Consider the following 26,407-nt stretch of genomic DNA (forward strand, 5'->3'; position numbering starts at 1 on the left):
GTTGAACCCACCTTTTCGAGACTGGACATCCACCTTCATACGTGTTGCTTCTACAATGGTACAAATATAAAATCTTAGAAAACCGGTATGTAAAAGCACAAACTATGTGAAATAGTTAAATGGAATGTTTGAAACACTGCCCTGTGACAGGTTACGAATTCTTACGGCACAACTGATCGAGATAGCGCCTGGGAGTGAATTCTGATTTACACAGAGAAACGGTCAAATCCCGTCTGACCATACTCATTTAAGTTTTGCGTAATTTTCCTTCAATCATGAAGCCAAATGTCGGGACAGCTTCCCTTGAATAGCACCCGGTTTCTTTTCTTGTGTTTCGTCACTAATAACCTCGTTGTGAACGGACGCTAAAGCGCATTTTCCATTCCTTGGATCTCGGAGGATCTAGAGTCTACTGTCTGGTGTGATGCGGCCCGCCACGAATTCCTCTCCTGTGCTAACCTCTTCATCTCAGAGTAGCACTTGCAACCTACGTCCTCAATTATTTGCTTGACGTATTCCAATCTCTGTCTTCCTCTACAGTTTTTGCCCTCTACAGCTCCCTCTAGTACCATGGAAGTCATTCCCTCATGTCTTAGCAGATGTCCTATCATCCTGTCCCTTCTCCTTATCAGTGTTCTCCACATATTCCTTTCCTCTCCGATTCTGCGTAGAACCTCCTCATTCCTTACCTTATCAGTCCACCTAATTTTCAACATTCGTCTATAGCACCACATCTCAAATGCTTCAATTCTCTTCTGCTCCGGTTTTCCCACAGTCCATGTTTCGCTACCATACAATGCTGTACTCCAGACGTACATCCTCAGAAATTTCTTCCTCAAATTAAGGCCGGTATTTGATATTAGTAGACTTCTCTTGACCAGGAATGCCTTTTCTGCCATAGCGAGTCTACTTTTGATGTCCTCCTTGCTCCGTCCGTCATTGGTTATTTTACTGCGTACGTAGCAGAATTCCTTAACTTCATTGACTTCGTGACCATCAATCCTGATGTTAAGTTTCTCGCTGTTCTCATTTATACTACTTCTCATTACCTTCGTCTTTCTCCGATTTACTCTCAAACCATACTGTGTACTCATTAGACTGTTCATTCCGTTCAGCAGATGATTTACTTCTTCTTCACTTTCACTCAGGATAGCAATGTCATCAGCGAATCGTATCATTGATATCCTTTCATCTTGTATTTTAATTCGACTCCTAAACCTTTCTTTTATTTCCATCATTGCCTCCTCGATGTACAGATTGAACAGTAGGGGCGAAAGGCTACAGCCTTGTCTTACACCCTTCTTAATACGAGCACTTCGTTCTTGATCGTCCACTCTTATTATTCCCTCTTGGTTGTTGTACATATTGTATATGACCCATCGCTCCCTATAGCTTACCTCTACTTTTTTCAGAATCTCGAACAGCTTGCACCATTTTATATTGTCGAACGCTTTTTCCAGGTCGACAAATCCTATGAAAGCGTCTTGATTTTTCTTTAGCCTTGCTTCAATTATTAGCCGTAACGTCAGAATTGCCTCTCTCGTCCCTTTACTTTTCCTAAAGCCAAACTGATCGTCACCTAGCGCATTCTCAATTTTCTTTTCCATTCTTCTGTATATTATTCTTGTAAGCAGCTTCGATGCATGAGCTGTTAAGCTGATTGTCCAATAATTCTCGCACTTGTCAGCTCTTGCCGTCTTCGGAATTGTGTGGATGATGCTTTTCCGAAAGTCAGATGGTATATCGCCAGACTCATATATTCTACACACCAACGTGAATAGTCGTTTTGTTGCCACTTCCCCCAATGATTTTAGAAATTCTGATGGAATGTTATCTATCCCTTCTGCCTTATTTGACCGTAAGTCCTCCAAAGCTCTTTTAAATTCCGATTCTAATGCTGGATCCCCTATCTCTTCTAAATCGACTCCTGTTTCTTCTCCTATCACATCAGACAAATCTTCACCCTCATAGAGGCTTTCAATGTATTCTTTCCATCTATCATCTCTCTCCTCTGCATTTAACAGTGGAATTCCCGTTGCACTCTTAATTTTATCACCGTTGCTTTTAATGTCACCAAAGGTTGTTTTGACTTTCCTATATGCTCAGTGTGTCCTTCCGACAATCACATCTTTTTCGATGTCTTCACATTTTTCCTGCAGCCATTTCGTCTTAGCTTCCCTGCACTTCCTATTTATTTCATTCCTCAGCGACGTTTACATATTACTAATGGACACTCAGACCTTGGTTTTAATCGTTTGCTAAAGCATTATGCTCGCCGCTATCTTAAAAAAGTCTGTGGATCGGACAGACAGTAACAGTAAAACGCGGCGATATCAAGGACTTCAAACTGCTTTGCTGATTCTGAAATTAGGTCGTAATTACAAATCGTGTGGAAGTGCTCTCGTTACGTACTAGCGACACCGAAGGCTAGCAATAACACACGATGGAAACTTCCAAGAACCTTGGCGGAACATCGCTTTCCAGCCAGCTGCGGCAGCCAACTATGTTTGCCATTTAATAGCATTCATCAGCACCTCCAGTTCTCTCTGACTGAAGTGCATCGTAAATTTGTGATGTTGACAGACGTAAACACACTGTTTTCTACCTAGTAGCTTGCCGTCATTCTGCAGTAGCAACAGTGCCACAACGACGCATCAGTTAGCTGCCATTTTTCCGTTTTCCTCAGCCAGTTACAAATTCCATGGGAATGGCCAAAACTATATCCACGTACGTAATTTCCTTCGGCGTACACTCCACTGCATATAATGATGATGCGTGTCGGCAGGCAGGGAGCTCCACCTACGGGGAGCCCGGCTCCAAGGTACAAGTCATTTTCGCTGACGCCACTTCGGCGACTTGTGTATCATATGAGCATGAAATGATCATGAAGGCAACACAACATCCAGTGCCCGAGCCGGCCGGGAATCGAACCCAGGACCGTCGCATGGCATTCTGACCTGCTGACAACTAAACTATGGAGGTGGACTTACTCCGCTGCAGAAAAGTAATTTTTATCGATAGTTCACGTTATCTGGTTACAACTTTTTCAGTATGCAAATACTGCGACTCTTAATCAGTTTTCTGGGAACTGTACTGAATATCCCAAGAGAACAGATCATTTAAAACAAATGTACACTAAAGTGCCAAAGGAACTGGTATAGCCATCAGTATTCAAATACAGAGATATGAAAGCATGCAGAATACGACGCTGTGTTCGACAATACCTATATAAGACAAGAAGTAGCTCGCTCAATTGTTAGATCTGTCACTGCTGCTACAATGACAGGTTATCAAGATTTAAGTTAGTTTCAACGTGGTATTATAATCGGCGCGCGAGCGATGCGACACAGCATCTCCGACGTAGCGATGACGTGGGAACTAGCGATGACGTGGGAACTTTCCCGTACGACCATTTCATGAGTGTACCTTGAATAGCAGAAATCCGATAAAATATCAAATCTCCGAAATCACTGCGGCCGGAAAAAAAGATCCTGCAAGAACGGGACCAGCGAAGACTGAAGAGAATCCTTCAGTGTGACAGAAGTGCAACCCTTCCGCAAATTGCTGCAGATTTCATTGCTGGGTCATCAACAAGTGTCAGCGTGCACACCATACAATGAAACATCATCGATAAGAGGTTTCGGAGCCGAATTCCCACTCGTGTATTCTTGATGACTGCACGACACGAAGTCTTACCCTTCGCCTGCGCCCATCAACACCGACATTGGACTGCTGATGACTGGAAACATATTGGCTGGTCGTAAGAGTCCCGTTTCAAATTGTATCGAGTTGATGGACGTCTACGGGTATGAAGAAACCTCATGACTCCATCGACCCTGCATCTCAGCAGGTAACTGTTCAAGGTAGTGGAGGCTCTATAATTGTGTGGGCCGTGTGCAGTTGGAGTAATATGGGACCCCTGATACGCCAGTGTACGACTCTTGACAGGTGACACGTACGTAAGCCTCCTGTCTGATCAAATGGTTCAAATGGCTCTGAGCACTATGGGACTCAACATCTATGGTCATCAGTCCCCTAGAACTTAGAACTACTTAAACCTAACTAACCTAAGGACATCACACAACACCCAGTCATCACGAGGCAGAGAAAATCTCTGACCCCGCCGGGAATCGAACCCGGGCGCGGGAAGCGAGAACGCTACCGCACGACCACGAGCTGCGGACCCTGTCTGATCACCTGCATCCATTCATGTCCACTATACATGCCAAACTCCCCAGACATGAACATTATTGAGCATATCTGGGATGCCTCTGCAACATGCTGTTCAGAAGTGATCTCCACCCCCTCGGATTCTTACGGATTTATGGAGAGCCCTGTAGGATGCATGACGTTAATTCCCTCCAGAACTACGTCAGACATTAGTCGAGTCCATGCAATGTCATGTTGCTGAATTTCTGTCTGTTCGCGGGGATCCTACACGATATTAGACAGGTGTATCAGTTTCTTTGGCTCTTCAGTAAATTTTGCCAAGCGTTGCTGCCTTCTTGTAACGATTTTAGAACTCGGCATAAGAATTAAGCTCTCAATGTGATTGCTCATCGTACGTGGTAATAACGGAGGTACAATCAGTAACCAATGCACATATTTCATATTTTCTTTCTAGGATGGCTTGGTCACTGGTTAGGGATCGCGGAATGACAGTAACTCGACCTTGGAAGTCCGCGAGAAATCAACGACACGATTATATTTGACAGGATGTTTCAAACACTCCACAGAACCTTTTCTCCCTCATTCTATTAGCTACCATCAAGAGATGGGCGGCACTCAAACAAAACCCTACGCAAGAGGCAGCTTACTTAAGGTGTCAACATATGTAAACAAACGGGACAGTCTTCAAACAGAAAGTGCCTGCGTCGCTAGTACAACGTTCAAGCACAGTCGCACGCACGCACGCACACACACACACACACACACACACACACACACACACACACAGAGAGAGAGAGAGAGAGAGAGAGAGAGAGAGAGAGAGAGAGAGAGAGACAGTCCATACAAAAGTCGTAACAAACAAAACAAAAAAAAACGTAATCTTTACACTTTCATTGTTTTGGCTCACTTACTGTAGTATAATGAGTGTGTCTGTTTCTAGTAACCGGAAACAAGAAATTACCTGGGCAAGATAGGTCGTGTGGAACTGTTTCTAAATACGGCCCAGTCCAAATCCAGTGAAGATGCCTTTCATACTTTCCCGCCCGCTTTCCATTTTAGTGCCTTTCAGTCCATTTCCTTGCTCTTCTCTCCGTCCGCCGCCCCTCCCCCCTCCCCTACTTCGCTCTCCATCTTGATCATGTCTTTTGCCCCTCCTCACTTTTTACCCCAGTCACAGAACTGCGATGGAAACGGCACCCACGGCTCACGACCCGTCTGACGCATCCTAGTTACGCCGCTGCTGTAGGGGACAAACGGATACACATGAACAGACAAGACAGTGGGTTCCTGTATCAGCCGCGGATGAGAGATGGTGGCAGGCGTATCCGAAGCCCCATTTCATCCCATGTTAACATCCTCCAAGCGAGAATACGCCCACTGCTTGCCCGACGGGTACCTTGTTCGTAAATGTGAAACATTACTTCGTCTCGTTACCGTTATTCTGCAGTAAATGTTTATAGGTCACAAGAAAATCGTAAATAAATAGTCCTGTAGTGTACAGTTTCGTAGTTCTTGTGGTTCATTAGGAAACCTATGGAATCACAACTTTTGTGTCTTCTTTTAGTTATTGCTCCAATTTATTGCACTGTGTACCCTCCCGTTTGCACAAACCGTGTTACAAATAAATATAAACGATAGCGTACTGTTCGCATTCATCGGATATCGTATTTAACAGTGTACCTCAACGTCCGCTTGGCGCGCTCCTGTCGCAGTCTATAAGAAAATTAGTAAGTGTGTCACCACTGTATGTGTTAAACTTGTAGTTTTAAGCTGCCAGGAATACAGTTGTTCACGGATATGTGCCTGTATTCTAGATTGTAAGGTTTCTGGTGAAGTATAGGAGAGGGCCTGAGAGTTCTGCTCTGGTGAGATCAAATAAATAGAAAATAACTAGAAAATAAAAGACTGTGAAGAGAGTTCGTGTGATGGCAGCGTGGCGTTTTGTGTTGTTTCAGCGGCGGTCAGCAGCGGCGGGTGTCGTTCGCCGTGGCGCTCATGCACGACCCGGAGCTGCTCATCCTGGACGAGCCCACGGTCGGCGTCGACCCCCTGCTGCGTCAGAGGTCAGTGTCAACAGCGACATTCTCTGCGATGTACTACACGCAAACAACCAACAGTTCTAGAGTAATCAATGCAAAACCTCAGCCGTCATGAACACTAACTATCTGCTGTACGAGGCGTATTTTTTAAAGTAAGTACCGTTTTGAAATTAAAAAAAAGACGTGCTAAGATATCTCAATAATTTTGTTTTTACATGAGAGCCTGTACCTTAATCTATTTTTCTACATAATTTCCGTCAATATTGAGGCACTTGTCATATTGTCATAACGTTGTACCAGTGTTTGAATACCCTCCTCGTAGAAGTCTGCCGCCTGACTTGTTAACCACTGCATCACCACTGTTTTGACTTCGTCGTCGTCTTGAAGACGCTGACCGCCCAGGTGTTTCTTCAAGTGCAGGAACAGACGGTAGTCACTGGCCGCAAGATCGGGGCTGTACGGAGGATGATCTAGAGTTTCCCATCGAAAAGATGTGATCTTTGGTCTGATTCGCCACATGCGGACGGGCATTGTCTTGCAGCAAAACGATGCCCCTGCTCAACTTCCATGGACTGTTGCTTTGATTCTGGTGTGACGTAGGCCACCCATGTTTCATCGCCCGTAACAATTTGGCTTCAGAAATCTCTTCCGTCGTTGTGGCACTGTCTAAAAGTTTGGTTTTGTGCACATCCGTCAACATTTTCGGTACCTAACGTGCGCACAAATTGCGGTAATTCAAGTGCTCGGTCACAGTGCCACATAAAACACTACGAGAAACATTAGGAAAGACATCCCGCAAGGAGGAAATCGTAAAGCGTCTGTTTTTTCTCACCTTATTGTCCACTTCCTGCACCAAAATTTCATTAACGACCGAAGGACGCCCACTTCGTTGTTCATCATGCACATTTGTGCGGCCATCTTTAAATGCTCTTACCCATTTTCTTACCATTCCATCACTCTTAATGTTTTCTCCGTAAACTGGACAGATCTCACGATGAATATCGATCGCGTTTAGGCCTTTAGCGCTAAGAAATCTTATAACATCCCGTACTTCACATTCGGCGGGACTCACGGTTATCGGAGAGATCTTAAGCACTCAGTACACAACGTAAACAAGGAAGAATCGGACTGTAATGGCGTCAGTGTGTAGATTAAGGTACAGGCTTTCATGTAAAAAGTTAAATTATTGAGATATCTTAGCACGTCTTTTTTTAATTTCAAAACGGTACTTACTTAAAAAAACACGCCTTGTAATATTTATAGTGATATGAAATGTAAATAAACAACAGGTAGCATTAGTGTAGTTAACGGTTTTCATGTACATAAACCATAGCTGTTAATTGTATTTCTAGTAATATGCAAAAACACATACTCCCCAAGAACTCCTTAAGTCAACATCCTCCACGTTTGAATAATGAAACAAGAGATTTTTGAAGCTGTTACTCCCTTATCTTCAAGCAGATAGTCTTGTTACTTCTTCTTCTTCTTCTGCTTCTTCCTTCTTAAATTGTTAGGAATTCTCCTGTTACGTCCTCTTTTTCGGTGAATATAAGATATTTTCGGAGACAATAACGCAAAGACTCTGTATTGTTGGAGGAGCAAACTGGGTTCAGGAACGGCTCTCTCTGAGCACTATGGGACTCAACTGCTATGGTCATAAGTCCCCTAGAACTTAGAACTACTTAAACCTAACTAACCTAAGGACATCACACACATCCATGCCCGAGGCAGGATTCGAACCTGCGACCTTAGGGGTCTCACGGTTCCAGACTGTAGCGCCTTTAACCGCTCGGCCACTCCGGCCTGCTAGTTCAGGAACGGTAAGTCCTGCTCAGACAACACATTCGCCATCAGTCAGATAATTGAAAAGCATGTGAAATTTAATACAGAAGCACACGTTCTGTAGTCACTAAATGTCAGCCTTTGACAATGTAGACAGGAGAACTGATGGGAAATAATGAACGGGAGAGGCATACTACACCATTTCTTAAAAGTAACCCAATAAGTGTATCCAGACTCAGAAATTGCCGTAGGTGGAGAAGAGAATACAACAACAAATGTAGGCAGTTTTTTTCGACACTTTTTAATGTCTATCCCCATCAATCCAAAAAGTTTCGAGATTGGATTAATAGAACATAAGGAAACGTGAAGGTGATGGTTTTAATGCTTCAGGTGTGTGGGTAGTCCTCCGCTCCTGCTTGAGTACAACATACAGTACATTCAGAGAGACATGTGAAACTTTGTGTAAAGTATTTTTTCGAATGTTTTTCAACTCGCGTGTCACATTGGCTTGAATGTCAGTTATGTCATCAAAGCATTGTCCCTTCATGTGAATTCCTGCACTTTGTCGTCACCCGTGATGATTTTTTACAGAACAGAACTGTACGTGTTTTGCTTTTCATTCAAGTCCCGGCGCGCGTCCAAGTGTTGTTGTCTTTGTTCTGGAGTCAATGTGTGCACGAAATACTTGACACACTTTTTTCTCTTCTTCAAAACATTCCGGAGGATTCTGAACACTTGAAAGACAACAACGTTGACACATACGGCCGCACGTCCACTACTTAACACCGTCTGCTCATAGCTCACTATCTGAATATACATTTGTTGTTTTCAGTTATTAGTTCAGGCTGCGATGGCAGTTACTTCCCTGACGTCACTTATATGCTAGGAAAAAAAATCAATCTCAGAACATAATGGACGAACAGCATATATTGATGATACGTTGAGGCAGTGGCTAAAAGAATAGTTTTACACCCAAAACTTTAATTAACGAAATTAATTAGTGAGAACAATCTTTGCTAATCACCAACTTCTTATGGCTGACAGTAAGGACATGCTTCCAAAATCCATTTATAAATTAAATGTAAATGCCAAGAGCCGTAACTTAACATCCTCAACCCAAAGAAACAATGAAATTATGGCTTTTAAAGGTCAAGACCCGATCTCAAGCAACTTGTAGTAAACTACCAGAAAATAGGGAAGTACTCCGTTTGCAGGCCATAAGTGGCCCATCGGGACCATCCGACCGCCGTGTCATCCTCAGGTGAGGATGCAGATAAGAGGGGGGTGTGATGAACACACCGCTCTCCCAGTTGTTACTATGGTTTTCTTTGACCGGAGCCGCTACTATTCGGTCGGGTAGCTCCTAAATTGGCATCACGAGTCTGAGTGCACCTCGAAAAATGGCAACAGCGCAGGGCGGCCCGGATGTTCACCCATCCAAGTGCCGACCACTCCCGACAGCGAATTAACTTCAGTGATCTCACGGGAACCGGTGTATCCACTGCGGCAAGGCCGTTGCAGGAAATATATACCAAAAAACTGGCAAATTCAGTTGCATTAGTGAGACAATATAAACAACGCTGAATAAAAGGTTGAGAAAACAAACGCTACGAACGTTCTACTAAACAATGGCAATGTCAGATATGTTTTACGGCAGTGAGACTTGGACATAACAGCTGTCTAGATATTAAAAGATTTTTTGTCACACTTTTTAAATTTTAATAACTTACATAAAGACCGCTTTCTCCATTCCTGACAATGTTAGCTTTACTAATAATAGGCGCAACTGAACTAAGAACACAAACTGCAGAAACAAGGCTTTTAATAAGAGCAGCTGGCTGATATGATAAGGAATACAAAAATCAGGCAACAAATGGATTTAGAAGCACAAATGAACAGATCAAAGATTACAGAAACAAATGAAGAAATCGTATAAGGAGAGTAGATAAAAATGTAATTCCCAAAATAATAATGAACTATCGGCCAATAGGGAAAAAAATCAGTAGGTAGACCAAGAAAGAGGTAAAGAGATGAAACGGAAACTAACTTCAGATAATGCAGGCACTGAATGATAGGACTTAACAGTCAAAGGCCTAAAACTAGAAGGAAGGAGGAAGGAGAAGAAGAAGAAACAGAATATTTACCTGAAGGTGAGGGAATAATGCCTTCAGAACTCCTCATGGAACAAATAAATAATATTATTCAACATTTGATTCCGCAGTCGCTATGAAATTGTTAGAGGTTATACCATGTTTCTCTCTGGGCAGTAAGGTTTTTGCCAAAAATTTAAGTTCTTATCAGGAGTGGTTATTTTCGTCCTTAGAGGCTGTTTATAAATGAAACCTAAAATAATGAGAAACATATATCGAATGTATAAGGCTTAAACCAAAATGCAAGTTGTATAATAGTGTTGAATATAATGCAGTATGTTTTAACAGTTAAAATTATTACAATTCAACAATATTTTTTAACTTTCAAATATAATGTTAAATGGGTCTTCGATCGCTTCTTGGTAGAATAAATTCGTAAGTATAACTGAAAAGCACAAAATGGTAGATGTTCTACAGTATTAATTTATTTAGTTAGTCGGTTTTCAGCTTACAAGGCTGTCATCAAACATTAACTAACTGTCCTTATTTAGGGTACGATATTAATGAACAACACTGAAAAGGATGTTACGCATAGTTAAGTGTAAACGTGGAGGAAATATTATCTTTGATAGTGTAGCAGTAAATTAATTGTTAATAATCAACAGCAAATAACTACAAAGCGAACAAATCAGAAAAAAAACATTGAAACTAAAACTCGAAAATAACATTACGTTCGTGTGTGCGCACGTAAGACGAAGGGAGGATGACAACATTAGTCAGTGACATTTGTGTTTGTAACTCACTCTCTATGTATAATACTTTATCCATGTTTTTCACCAGCATTGTACCATCTTAGACGATGATAGTAAATTAAAGTATGATGATGGCCTCGCAAGCCAAAAACCAGTAAGCCAAGTAAATTAATACTGTAGAATATCCACAATATTGTACTTTCCATTTAAGTTTCGGATATGAAATATAGACTCATTGATGATGACACAGATATGCTGAAGATTATTTGTAGAAGTGAAAGAGGAAGACTGGAAATTTTCTGCTATTGCATGAACAGGTGGATATTACCTCTATCATTAATCTGCAAGTAGTATTACTGGAGGAGACGACAAACCAATGAATTATCATCAACACGAATGTTGAAATTTCCTGACAGATTAAAACTATTCAACAGAGCGAAATTTGACACCGGTACACGTTTTTAATCTGCCATGAACTTTCAAAACAATGAATATTCCGCTACAGAGCGAAAAATTCAATCTGTGGACTTATATTCTTATTTCAAAAGTCGTATTTAGATAGTCATATACCATGCATATTTCGGAAAATCAGTCTAGGAGACTGAAGCAGGTAACAGAGACGTTGTATCCGTTGTCGTAATGTGTCTGCCTTTTGAGATAACATTCTTCACGGTGGTAATGTTGTCTTCCGTGGCTGTCGCGGATGCTTGAACCGGATGCGAAGAATCCGTCACATTAGTGATGCTGTCCTTACAATCCTCAATAAAATCATATGTTGTGTGCCAGTCATATCGCTGTCACTTCATTCCACTGTCTTACGATGACGAAGAGGCATTACTTTGACAGTTTGAGTAAACAGTTCAACATGCATTCGTCGCTCCTACTTGAGGTTACACTTCTAGTACCCTTCCAACGGTTCGAAATACGTCCGTTTCGAAATATGTTCTAAGTTGCGAGCGTAACAAAGCGTAAATGTGATCTGCTTCTAATTGAAGATCTTCGTCACAACACTATCAACACACTTTTGTGTCGGAACAGCTTTGTGGTTTCCTTTTACATTTACGTGACTGCTCTGTAATTCACACTCAAGTGTCGGGCAGAGGCTTCACTGAATCTCCTTCACACTAAACCTCTACCGCTCCATTCTCTAACACAGCTCGGGAAAAACGATCACTTAAATTTTTCGTGCGAACTCTGATTTATTTTATTACGATTATCATTGCTGCCTATGTATATGCGCGTCAACAAAATATGGTGATTTCAATTTCGTGAAAAGATCTCACCGCAACAAAAAACGTCTATTTGATTTAACGATTGCCACACCATCTCGCGTATCAAATCTGTGGAATTCTCTCTCCCGTTTCGCCATAATACAAAACGAACTGCCCTTCTTTGAACTCTTTCGATGTCCTCCGTCAGTCCTCCCTGTGAGGATCCCATACTGCTCAGCAATATTCTAGCAGAGCACGGACAAGCGTGGTGATGGCAGTCTCTTCAGTACAGTTGTGTGTTACAAGCCAGCGTTTCCCAGCCACCGTGTCGCGACACATTGGTGTGTTGTGAACACATGTCAGGCGTGTCGTGAGATTTTTAAGGTCTTCCAATCTTCCACAGATAAAATATCTACAACATAAAAAATGTATCACCAAATCGTTTCTTGGAATATCCCAGCAATTTGCAAGAGATAGCTCATCACTATGTGATTAATACGCACGATAATAATAAAAAAGTATGTGCCTTTGTGTTTGCTTTTTTACATCTATGAAAAAAATCACTTTTAACGGTGTCACGAAAGTACTTTGGTGCACCCCTATCGAAAGCGGTTCGAAGCGTTCTGTCAGTGAAGCGTACGCTTTATTTCGCCTCCCTCGCAACATTATCTATTTAAGCTGTTTGTAACTATAGTCGTTGGATATTTAGTTGAATTCGCAGCCTTTGCATTTGTGTGCTTTATCAAATAACCGAAATTTAACGGAATCCTTTTAGTTCAAAAATGTTCAAATGTCTGCGAATTCCTAAGGGATCAAATTACTGAGGTCATCGGTCCCTAGACGTACACACTACTTAAACTAACTTATGCTGAAACAACACACACAGTCATGCCCGAGGGAGGACTCGAGCCTCCGGCGGGAGAGGCCGCGCAATCCGTGGCATGGCGTCTCAAACCGCGCGGCCACTCTGCGCGGCAATCCTTTTAGTACTCAAGTTGATTACATCACACTTTTCATTATTTAGTGACCTCTGGGTGGTCTGGTACTCCTTTTAAAAACGGCATGCGCCTCGCAGTGACTTTCACATTCGATATATTCTTTCGATGCTGGTTTCTGAATAAACAGATTCTCTTACCGTACGAAGTTTATCTTAGAAAGTCCATTTCTGTGTACTGTCTCATATTCATATTTTCTGTGTGAAGTATGACTTCCAACAGCACATGCCAGACAATGAATGATATCACGTTCAACTAATTCCGGTGGTAAAACTGTAGTGTCTCAATGTTCCGCTATGTATATTTGTTAGTAGTTTCACTAATGTGTGATCAGCACTGTTTAGACAAAGACGAAAAAGGAAGTTTAGTTACTGCCCTTATCTGAAATTATATGTATGAATTTACCGAAAGATTTACAAAAAGAAGGAAAAAAAGAGTAAATTTTAATTTCTCGTTTAAGAAAAGATCGTTAAAAATGGAGTACAAGCTCGTATTGGAAAAGACCGTGGATGTAAATCGACCCTGTCCTTTTCGGAGAAATCATTTCGCCATTCGTCTTCAACGACTTGGGAAAAGCATGGAAAATCTAGACAGCTAGGGCGGGCGGGGTTTGAACCGCAATCTAGCCGAATGCAGGTCCAGTGCGCAACCCACTGCGCCACCTAGCTCAGTGTGAACAATGGTAGTGAACTGTGAGGTGGCTCTCGAGACGGAATGGCCGGTTCGAATCCTGGTGTTGGAAGAAAGTTTCTCTGTCGGTATTTGGCCGGGAACAGGAGGAGAGGTGATAACGTAAAGTTCCTAATCACTAAGCTTTGCACCAATGTCCTGAACTGAATTCCAAACCTCTTCGCAGTGTCTCATATAATGAGAGCATGTGATGATGGGAGCCGGTGATCCCCTTGGTGCCACTCGTACCTGGCGACTCGGATCCTGCATCGATAGCTGTCCTAATCGAGGCAGACTGCTGTCTCAACCGTCCTACTGTCTCCAGAAAGCTATCAAGCACAAACTGTGGTGTCACCGCCAGACACCACACTTGCTAGGTGGTAGCCTTTAAATCGGCCGCGGTCCGTTAGTATACGTCGGACCCGCGTGTCGCCACTATCAATGATTGCAGACGAGCGCCGCCACACGGCAGGTCTAGAGAGACGTCCTAGCACTCGCCCCAGTTGTACAGCCGACTTTGCTAGCGATGGTTCACTGACAAACTACGCTCTCATTTGCCGAGACGATAGTTAGCATAGCCTTCAGCTACGTCATTTGCTACGACCTAGCAAGGCGCCATTACCAGTTACTATTGATGCTGTAAAACATGTACCGTCAAGAGCGATGTTCACCAATTATGGACTAAAGTTAAGTATTCCAGAAGCTACGTACGTTTTTTACTAGTCTCATTCCGTGTCCTGTTCCAGACCTCACGCCAGCCTGCGTGAGCTTAAACAGTTGTACAGCCGACTTTGCTAGCGATGGTTCACTGACAAACTACGCTCTCATTTGCCGAGACGATAGTTAGCATAGCCTTCAGCTACGTCATTTGCTACGACCTAGCAAGGCGCCATTACCAGTTACTATTGATGCTGTAAAACATGTACCGTCAAGAGCGATGTTCACCAATTATGGACTAAAGTTAAGTATTCCAGAAGCTACGTACGTTTTTTACTAGTCTCATTCCGTGTCCTGTTCCAGACCTCACGCCAGCCTGCGTGAGCTTAAACAGTTGTACAGCCGACTTTGCTAGCGATGGTTCACTGACAAACTACGCTCTCATTTGCCGAGACGATAGTTAGCATAGCCTTCAGCTACGTCATTTGCTACGACCTAGCAAGGCGCCATTACCAGTTACTATTGATGCTGTAAAACATGTACCGTCAAGAGCGATGTTCACCAATTATGGACTAAAGTTAAGTATTCCAGAAGCTACGTACGTTTTTTACTAGTCTCATTCCGTGTCCTGTTCCAGACCTCACGCCAGCCTGCGTGAGCTTAAACGCGTGCCTTTCGGCTTCCTCCTAGTGGATTGGCTGTCTTGCCAGTCCACAACACAAACTGTGTGGTTCGAATGAAGAATAGATTTCAGTTGTTTATTTCAAACTACGACAGAGAGAAACACATGGCGCATGTCGCTGGATAGAGGAAGATTCAAAGTATTATGTTCGCACAGCCACTATACCAAATACTCAACATGAGCACCATGCGTTGCTCGAGAAACATCGAGTCGGTATTCCATTTCATTCCACATACGAATCAACACGTCCTATTCAACACTTCGTTTCCTCAGATCTGGAAGAGCAGCTGCCATAGATGGTGCAAAGACTCTGTCTTTTATGTACCCCCACAGAAAAAATTAGCTAGGTGTGAGGTCTGTGACATGGGAGGCCAAAAGCTAAGAACAAACACTTTTCCCAACTTTCCAGTCCAATGTTGTGGGATGATACTGTTAAGATAACGTCACACCTCAAGGTGAAAGTGAGGTAGTGCTGTCATTCATAAAAATGAAATCATTGGAATCTTCGTGAAGTTGAGAAAACAACCAATTTTGCAGAATGTCCAGGTATGACATTCCTGTCCCAATTTCCTACGCAAATCTGAATTGTTCGTAAATTTGTGGACAGAAACGGCACAAAACACATTCAGTTTCGGAGAGGCTCTTTCTGTTCGACGACAATGCCAGGGTTTTGTGCCCCCCCCCCCCCCAAATTTTTACATTATGGTGGTTTACTTTACCCGATAGATAAAACGTTGATTCGTCCGAAAAGATGTTCGGAAAAAGTGTCCTCTGGCAGATCCTGGAGAACTGAAATGCAAAATTCGTACTTTCTGTAATGATCTCCGGGACACAACCTGCCCTAACATTTGCCAGAAAAGTTTCAGAGTAGCGTACACTCCGTGAAAGAGTGAAAATTCATTCTGAAAGTAAATCTGCAACGGCTGAGCACAGCTTAACGGAAAGCATATGATAGATTTCGAAAAGACGTCTCTCAGTATACTTAGACAATGGTTTCTAGGACAGCATTAGTAAGGACGCAATCGACACACGAATGTCAGCGGATCTTGTTAATCGAGGTAAGGGTTTTGCCACAGCGCAACCTGGCAACCTGCCTTGGAACGGGAGATGCCACAAATTGTCTGCACCGCAGCGCTGGACGCCGGACACAAGTCGTAAACACTCGACCGCGACGTTGAACTGTTGTGGGGCGGCCGTTGTAAGCTTAAAATTCCAGTCGCCGACACCTATATGTATGAGACGGACTGTGATACACAGACACTTCGCCATAATATTGACATAAAAGATGCGCTCTTACTGCGATCTAGTGCGGCAAGGTGCCCCTGAAGATTTTATCGCATTTTTACTTGTTTCTCTTCGTTACGTATCTTATCGGCATATGTTTGCATTCGGGATTCTTAGACCATAAAAAATTAAAGCCTTGGATAGACAACGCTACAGTTCATTACTGACTGTACCACTGCTGCAGACCGAGCGGGCTCAGTGCCAGTTGTGATGTGAGATCCTTACGGTTGCCGTTATCCACCTAATGGACGTCGTTAAGTCTCAGCTCGGTAATGCAGTTCTGCCGCCTCAGAAGAGACCAGAAGCTGCCAACATTCGTTACTCCCAGTTCGCGTCGAAATGAAGGCAACGAAGGCGTTGAAAACTATTTTCTTTGCGGAAATATCTGTAGGAGTCGCCTTAGTGAAAATGAGAGCTCCATAAAGTCGTAAAGAGATCTTTCGTTACTCGCTGGCAGAATGGTCTCCTGTTTAAAACATGGACGTACTGATCCTCGTTTAGCAAGCAATCTTCTGCCAACATCTAACCACCATCGCCTATCAGCTACTGGTTGCCTGTCTGTACACGCTGTAGCCCACGGATTTTTCAGTCTGCGCCTGCTGTTGTAGGAATAATATAGTCTAGCGTTAGTAAGGAACCCCTCCATTTTAATTTACCCTCCAGTCTAAAATTAACAATGCGTGCCGACAGTTACATCTATATTTCTTACGGACAAACAAGATCATATAATTCACTACATCCACTGTGTATGACGAATTACAAATGTGATTTAAACTGGCGAAAATTACCTCATACAATCCTTAACGAAAACAGTGAATCAAAACAGATTATTTTCCTACCAGAATTTTCAAGAAGACCTGGCACCAAAAGCCGGCACTTCCTGAAACCGCGCAACCTCTACGGTCGCAGGTTCGAATCCTGCCTCGGGAATGGATGTGTGTGATGTCCTTAAGTTAGTTAGGTTTAAGTAGTTCTACGTTCTAGGAGACTGATGACCTAAGATGTTAAGTCCCATAGTGCTCAGAGCCATTTGAACCATTTTTGAACCTGGCACCAAAAACCTTTAAAGGTAAATTAGGTATATTAATCTTCCGATTATTCTACCATTACAGAACCAGTAATTCAGATCACACACACTCCTACATCTCCTTATTTTCGTTTCTGTCTGCCACGTATGTTTCGAAGTACTTTAGTCGTTTATTCAAGTAATAACTATTTCAGTCTATTAGTTTACCTGTCACTGCTTGTTCTTCATTATTCATAGACACACTTGCGGCTCTAAATAGTCGTATCTGCCTGTTTCTTACATTAACAGCTCATTTACCCTTTAATTATATAATAAATATCTCATTCTAATTACTTAAATCAAACTTTTTAATGATATGCTTACTGTCAACTCATGGAAACACCTGCCGCTTGTAATGTTTACTTGCTTCCCTTACTTATGCTTGTAAATATTTTATTCTGTGATTTAATGCAACTCATATCAAACATTGCAACGTAGCAAAGTGTGATATCTAACATGCTTATACTACTTGTACTAAAGTTCAGTGTTTGTTTACTGTGAAACCAAGTGCACCTAAATACTGTGCCTGTCTTTGTCTGTGTGTGTGTGTGTGTGTGTGTGTGTGTGTGTGTGTGTGTGTGTGTGTGTTTTAGCTGAATAAATTGTACGCAGTCGGGATGAATTTGTCGTGGATACCCTTTCTTTTCGTAAGCATTTCCGAAACTTTTGCACAAATTTCCGTTATTTCCGCCAACACAACAGACCTAGTGTTTAGCTGTAGATTGTACAGAAACTAATGTTACTGTAGCACTTCCATCCGATGATGTGCCTGCAGTGGATAGAAAACTAGTTAATGGCAAAATAAATCATATCAAAGGCAAAAAGCGACGGGCTGCATATGTATACCTACATAAATCCGCCTCCATACAGTGTTTCGCTCCGGCAGCTGTTCTCTCTTTTACAATGTCTACGTTTCAAATGCTCTGTACAGCTGTATAGTATCTGAAAAGCCAACAGTTTTCAAATTTGAGGTGACAAGGAAAATATAATAAAGATTTTTAATCAGGTAAAAAATTTAATCAGGTAAAAAATACTGCTACTGAAACACCTCTCTCTTTAAAATATCTCTTTTAATTACTATCCCGAATAGGAAAAATGGTTAACTTGGTGCCCTAAGTGCTCAGCTGGACATTGTACACTTACAACTTTTAGAAATTTGCTATAAATCCTGGTATCCAATAATACATATATGCACATGTCTATTTTTCTGCTAATCCACCTACACTATCAGGCACAATCTAATACACCCCAAACAGCGTATAATTTAGACGCATGCAACAGTTTGTGTTTCGCAGCTGACTATTTCCTTTAACTCGCACAGGAGGAAAGTGATTATAATAGTAAGAATAGATCGTTTGGATTATACTTATACCGAAAAATTACGAGTTGCAGTGCAAGAGCAAAGGGTACTACAGCATTTTATCTTTTTCCCCAACTATTTTTCACCGCTTAGTGAATTCTTCTTTCTGTATACACTATTTTTATTGCTTCTATTACACATGAAAAAGATAATTTGTATCAGTCCTGGATTCTAACACTGATCCCTGTCTTTCGTGACAGTACGTTACCAAAGCCGCTCAAACCGTGAACGCATAATCCCCATTATTTATGATGTACGTCTGCTTGTTGGTCAGGTTACCTCCTCTACAATCTTAGCAACTATTTGCATAATAAATCGGTTTGTTGTATTGTAGAAACAACGATTCGTAAATAATCATACTTCGTTGGCACACGTTTCTCTTCAAAACTTCCGAGACTAAGTTGCTTCCGAACAGGGCTCCTCACCTCAAAGTTGTGTGAATCCCTTCCTCCATCCTACTGAAAGTGTATCGTGGTCAAGGAAACATCCAGTGTACCAAAATAATAGAATAAAAATTGCCTCGTCTGGTAGGAAATCCCGTGTTTATTGCGTGGTGAGACTCTCCAAGTAAACCGGCACCCTCCGAGGCTCTAAAGAAACCGAACTGCCGTATATGAAACGTCATATCTCTCGAACTATGTGCTGCAAGATGAAATAATTTTGCGGTTACATGAGTAGCACATGTGAATACCGGCAGCAAAATGTGTTTTGAATAGAGCCAGTAGTAAATAAGTAATAAATTAGAACGTCATGCTTGATGCTGCACTTTTACTACATGAAAATCGAAAATGTGGTTAGGGTAAACGTTTCCCCTTTCACTTATTTGTGGGGGATGCCAACGAAAACAAGTTTCTTAAAGAATTGAAATTATGGGTGAAGTTTGTCGGAAGTTGGTAAATCCTCTCATTCTCAAGTACTGTATGAATATAGTTTGGGTAATTTGCGCCGTGAGTTATGGTACCTCAAGACATAGACTACACACAGTTTCTGACTGTAATAACTGACTTATTGTGTTAAAGCTTTAAGATAAGAGTGTAGCTATTTCAGAGTAGGTTATGACAGCATTTTAAATTTTTAATGTGATTTATAACTGAATGGCACATTGAAAATAAAACTTTTGTGGCCACTGGAAGACGTCAGGTAGGCAACCTGCAATTGATATTGTGCCGCGGGTTAGCTGTTTAGTATATTTAGGGGGCACTGAAAAGTAATGCCTACGACTTTTTGTGTGAAAACTCATAAACTATTTAAATTAAACCTACATCTTTCTTCTTCGTATCCACGTATTTACAGCCCCCTGCCGCTAGGTGGCTCCTAATTGTAGCTAGTAATATAGCGGTATGTATCACAAGTATGTCGGTGCATGCGGAGCAGCGTGCTATAATCGAGTTTCGACTTGGAAGGGTTCGTCCACACACGGAGCACCCACGCCTTCAGGATGACAATGCCAGTCCACACACGAGCGCTGCGACAATTCTACGCATTGGGTTCACTGTCATCGATCATCCTCCATAAGGTTTTGACTTGGCCCCATCCGATTTTCATCCTTTTCCAAAAACGAAGAACATCTTCGAGTACATCACTTTGATAGTAATGAAGAGGTATACGCGGACGTGAAGTTGTGGCTCCGTCAACAAAATCAAATATTCTACAGGACACTATCGACAAGCTGGTCTCTCGTTGGGAGAAATGTCTTCGTCGTCAGGGTGACTAAGTTGAGAAATACACTCATGCTCATAAATTAAGTATAATGCTGATAAATGGTGAAACAACGCTCTAGTGGGTGGTTTTCGGGTTTAAACCACCTCGGGGTATGACCATGTGGTGCATTTGACCTGCAGTCGTCGCACGGTGGCTCTGGCAGCAGTTCACATAGGGAGAGGTGTGTTTGTGCATCTCAGAACACGGTGGAGCGAGTAAGTGTGCAGACGTTTTCAGACGTGCTAATGGTGACTGTGTGTTGAAAAAGGCTCAAAGAACACATATTGATGACGTTATGAGGGGTAGAATACTAGGGCGACTGGAGCCTGGTCACACAGAGCAGGTCGTAGCACGGGCCCGCCGGGTGCCACAAAGTGTGATCTCAAGATTATGGCAACGATACCAGCAAACAGGAAACGTGTCCAGGCGCTACAGTACGGAACGTCCACAGTGTACAACACCACAAGAAGACCGATATCTCACCATCAGTGCCCGTAGTCGGCCACGGAGTACTGCAGGTAGCGGGTCATTACCGCAGCCACTGGAACAGTTGTCTCCAGACGCCCAGTCTACAGACGACTGCACAGACATGGTTTATTCGCCCGGAGACATGCTAGGTGCATTCCACTGACCCCTGCTCACAGGAGAGCCCGTAAAGCCTAGTGTCAAGAACGCAGTACATGGTCACTGGAACAGTGGTCCCAGGTTATGTTCACAGACGAGTCCAGGTATAGTCTGAATAGTGATTCTCGCCGGGTTTTCATCTTGCGTGAACCAGGAACCAGATACCAACCCCTTAATGTCCTTGAAAGCGACCTGTATGGAGGTCGTAGTTTGATGTTGTGGGGTGGGATTATGATTGGTGCACGTACACCCCTGCATGTCTTTGACAGAGGAACTGTAACAGGTCAGGTGTATCGGGACGTCATTTTGCACCAGTATGTCCACCCTTTCAGGGGTGCAGTGGGTCCTAACCTCCTCTTGATGAATGATAACGCACGGCCCCACCGAGCTGCCATCGTGGAGGAGTACCTTGAAACAGAAGATATCGGGCGAATGGAGTGGCCTGCCTGTTCTCCAGACCTAAACCCCATCCAGGACGTATGTGATGCTCTCGGTCGACGTATCGCTGCACGTCTTCAAACCCCTACTACACATCAGGAGCTCCGACAGGCACTGGTGCAAGAATGGGAGGCTATACCCCAGAAGCTGCTCGACCACCTGATCCAGAGTATGCCAACCCGTTGTGCGGCCTGTGATCATATCTCATACTGATGTCGGGGTACATGCGCAGTAAATAGTAGCGTTTTGTAGCACATGTGTTTCGAGACGGTTTTCTCAACTTATCACCAATACAGTGGACTTACAGATCTGTGTTGTGTGTGTTCCCTATGTGCCTATGCTATTAGCGCCAGTTTTGTGTAATGCCACGTTGTGTGGCACCACATTCTGCAATTATCCTTCATTTATGAGCATGACTGTAAATACGTAGACATGAAAGATAAAGCTGTAGAATGTTAACAACGTTTGTTTTATTGAAAAAGCTTTAAGAGAATTCACATAAAGAATTCGGAGGATCTTTCTCTAGCAGTCATTTTTGTCATTACTTTTTGTTGCAGGTGGTTGAGTGACGTTTGTATGTGTATGTTGCAGTATCTGGAATCATCTGGTGAACATCACCAAGGACGGCAACAAGACGGTCATCATCACGACGCACTACATAGAAGAGGCTCGGCAAGCGCACGTGGTACGTACTGAAAGAAGCCCTTGGTCTCAGACAAAATGTAGCCTAGCGGCTCCGTCTAGTACGCAGTCTGCGTCAGTGAAATAAAGTACGACTATCTATAGACTGAGCATAGTGAAATGTGCTCTTTGCCAAACGTCAAACTGAGATTTTTACTTTACTTTCCTACAATGCTGTTTGCTTGCGTTACGTGCTAAGAGGAAAACTTTAAAGTTACATAAATTTGACATTTTTCTACAAATTAATGTATTATTAGCAGCAATGGTGAATAATTGTTGCTGCTACGGTTGCAAAGAGATAGAAGGAAAATTGGTTTTTCATAGTTGAGTAACATAAAGGTCTAATTGTGGTTATTGTGTTAGTAAGAGGCATTAAAAATATCGAGACGCAGTATAATAAAGGACCAATAAAAAAATCTTAACTCCGTCCGAACAGGCCTTGGAAGGCCCACCGGTACCGACCGGCCGCCGTGTCATCCTCAGCGCACAGGCGTCACTGGATGCGGATACGGAGGGGCATCTGGTCAGCACACCGCTCTCCCGGCCGTATGTCAGTTTACGATACCGGAGCCGTTGCTTTTCAATCCAGTAGCTCCTCAGTTTGCCTCACAAAAGCTGAGTGCACCCCGCTTGCCAACAGCGCTCGGCAGAATAAAGGACCAATACCGCAGAGATGAGTTATGCGACAGTATGTCCATCTGTTTACGATACAAATGCTACATAAATTCAGGAGTGTGTACATTGAATGTAAACACATTTGAGCATTTTTCACTGCACCATTAAATGAATCTCTCTAAGCCATTGTGCTAATCTGAACGCAGCCGGCCGGATTGACCGTGCGGTTCTGGGCGCTACAGTCTGGAGCCGAGCGACCGCTACGGTCGCAGGTTCGAATCCTGCCTCGGGCATGGATGTGTGTAATGTCCTTAGGTTAGTTAGGTTTAATTAGTTCTAAGTTCTAGGCGACTGATGACCTCAGCAGTTGAGTCGCATAGTGCTCAGAGCCATTTGAACCATTTTTTAAATCTGAAAGCAACTACAATAGAAAACTGTGGTACTAGTACCTATGAACACAAAGAATAATCATGTCCAATTAACCTTTTTGTTCCTCTAAGGTTGAAAAAGGACTAAGAAGACTGTACCACAAAGTGAAAGCAGAAGAATTTCCTTTCCGAAATACATTTTAGTGTGATAAATTGCTAATTTATTGCACGTCATAGCCTGAAATTCAAAATTTTTGGGACGCTTTCATTTTGGTGTATTATAGCTGGAGTTAAGAATGGTGGCGTTTGAGTTTAGGCTTGTTCTGCGCCTCTACGTCACGCTTCTCTGACAACCAGTGAGCATTCAGTAGTGTTCTCAGTACCCTGCTATGGATGGCGTAGCCAATACAAGATGGGACGTGATCATAGCGTATTATTTAGTGAATTTTTATTCCATTTATTGCGAATTTTCACGTCTGATGATGATGGTAAGCGACAAATTCTGCACAAGCAAGGCATAATTTTCGGCATACACGCTTTCTTCAATGCAGCGCACACGTATGCGGTTACTGCAACCGTTGTTCGGAACCGGCAACAATGGAACGTAGTAAAAATCGGAAAAGTGAAATATTGCAACGTTCGGAGAATGCGATTCATTAAGCCTAAATAAACATATCATCTTAATCAGTCTGAAAGCATAGCGCTAGAAAAGTGAATTTGTTGCCCTCTGTCAAAGGGTAACTGCACCGTACTTTCTTCGCCGTTTTCGTATGCAGATGAAGGTTGAAACTTGTAGTATGTGCACCGGAAACGATTCTTCCGAGGGAGGTTGCCACATCTCGTTCAAAGAACATTGTATGCCCTTCATACAGGAACGCGTCGGTGGTTAAGTTCTCGCCCGAGATCGCAGAACTATTCTTGAAAGGAACGAAGGAAAGAAAATTAGTATCTATTTTCTTCGAACCGCGAGATCGCAAGAGATGAAATGCGGCCTCAAAAATGGACAAGATTGCGAGAGAAATGGCTTTGCGTTTTTTTAGAGGAACCAGCCTTGCAGTCACTTTAGCTTGTTTACGGAAATCACGGAAAACCTAAATTAACGTCTTAGAATCAATGTCTTCGAACGGCGACCTAAATCCCACGTATGCTGAATGACAGTGTTTTGCCACCGTACCATCTGAAACATATAGCACATTCGGTTATCCATGTCGTGCTGAGCTGTCAGTAGCTTCGAGAAATTCTGGTAGTTCTTCCATCATTTTTCAGCACTAAATGATCAACTGACAAGTAAAATAATGTTTGGGAAACGATGCAGATTCCGTATGAAATCCAATGATGTCCAGTAGGCTGACGACAGTAGAAGTCTTCTTTCTTGACTTTCGGGAATCTCCGACACAGTTCCACAAGATCGCCTAGTAAACAAAATACGTGATTAAGGAGTATCAGAACAGATATGCGATGGACAGAAGACATCCTTGTAAACAGATTCTAGTTATTAGATATTAAAGTGCAGGACTCGTGAGAATTGAAACTGAAGTCCACTATGCCTCAAGAAAATGTGATAGGACTGTTATTGTCCAGTTTGTCTACGAAGTATATACCCTGAAGAGCAAAGAAACTGGTACACCCCCGTAATATCGTGTAAGGCTCCCGTGAGCACGCAGAAGTGTCGCAACACGACGTGGCATGGATTCGACTTAAGTCTGAAGTAGTGCTGGAGGGAACTGACGCCATGAATCCAGCAGGACTGTCCATAAATCCATAGCAGTATGAGCGGGTGGAGATCGCTCGTGAACAGCAACTGCAAGGCATTCCAGATATGATCAGTAATGTCCATGTCTGGGGAGTTTGGTGGATAGAGGAAGTGTTTAAACTCAGAAGAGTGTTCCCGGATTCTCTCAGTAGCAATTCTGGACATTTGGGGTGTCGCATTGTCCTGCTGGCATTGCCCAAGTCCGTCGGAATGCACAATGGACATGAATGGATGCAGGTGATCGGAAAGGATGCTTACGTACGTGACACCTGTCAGAGTCGTACCTAGATGTACAAGGGTCCCATATCAGTTCAACTGCACACGCCCCACACCATTACAGAGTCTCCACCAGCTTGAACAGTACCCTGCTGACATGCAGAGCCCATGAATTCATAATGTTGTCTCCATACCTGTACATGTCCATCCGCTTGATACAATTTGAAACGAGACTCGTACGACCAGGCAACAAGTCTCCACTCACTAACAGTCTAATGTCGGTGCTCATGGTCCCAGGAGAGGGGTAAAGCTATGTGTCGTGCAGTCATCAAGGGTACTCGAGTGGGCCTTCGTCCCCGAAAGCCCATATCGGTGATGTTTTGTTGAATGGTTCGCACGTTGACACTTGTTGATTGCTCAGCACTGAAATCTACAGCAATTTGTGGAAGGGTTGCACTTCTGTCACGTTGAACAATTCTCTTCAGTCGTCTCTGGTTCCGTTCTTGCACGATATTTTCCGGCCTCAGATGTGATGTTTTACCGGATTCCTTATATTCACGTGGAATGGTAGTATGGGAAAATCCCCACTTCATGGCTACCTCGGAGATGCTGTGCACCATCGCTCGCTCGCCGACTATAATTCCACGTTCAAACTTACTTAAATCTTGATAACCTGCTATTGTAGCAGCAGTAACCACTCTAACAACTGCGCCAGACACTTGTTGTCTTATATAGGCGTTACCGACCACAGTGATGTATTCTGCCTGTTTACATATATCTGTATTTGAGTACTTATGCCTATACCAGTTTCTTTGGCGCCTCAGTGTAAATGGCTTGTTTGCAGATGACAGACGCAGTCGTATATGAAATTCAAGATTTGATGCATTCGCTACCAAAACTAGCAGCTGTCCCTGAACATAAATAATTATGTAATGTAAGCCCTGCAAATACACGAGCTTACCATATTGTTTAAATGCATGACAGGAATCAGTTACGACAGCTTAGTATCTATATCGACCACATAAATCTAACAGCGAGAAAGCCAGATACTGGATGTCCCAAAACATCTGAACGAAGTAAAATTCACTCGCAAAAGACGTCGTAATAAAACTCGTTCGGACAATTCTTGAATATTGCACTACACTGTGTTATTCTCACCAGGTGAAAGATGTGGACTCAAGGGAGAGTTATTTGGTTTGTCACTATTTCATTTGTTGTTATATTGTCACACGACAACTGAAAAACTCAAGCGAG

At 42.8% G+C, this 26,407-nt stretch overlaps 1 protein-coding gene across 2 annotated transcripts in view; it reads left to right on the top strand.

Annotated features, from left to right (window-relative positions):
- LOC126175665 (ABC transporter G family member 20) overlaps positions 1 to 26,407 on the top strand; it is a 779,392-nt gene that overhangs the window by 685,381 nt on the left and 67,604 nt on the right. For both annotated transcript variants that reach the window (XM_049922576.1, XM_049922574.1), the window contains 2 exons: positions 6,126 to 6,233; positions 22,112 to 22,205. In XM_049922576.1, coding sequence (XP_049778533.1) covers positions 6,126 to 6,233; positions 22,112 to 22,205 — 202 coding nt within the window. The remainder of the gene's footprint in view (positions 1 to 6,125; positions 6,234 to 22,111; positions 22,206 to 26,407) is intronic.

This window comes from Schistocerca cancellata, chromosome 3 (genome assembly GCF_023864275.1).
Source record: "Schistocerca cancellata isolate TAMUIC-IGC-003103 chromosome 3, iqSchCanc2.1, whole genome shotgun sequence".
Lineage (NCBI taxonomy): Eukaryota > Metazoa > Arthropoda > Insecta > Orthoptera > Acrididae > Schistocerca > Schistocerca cancellata.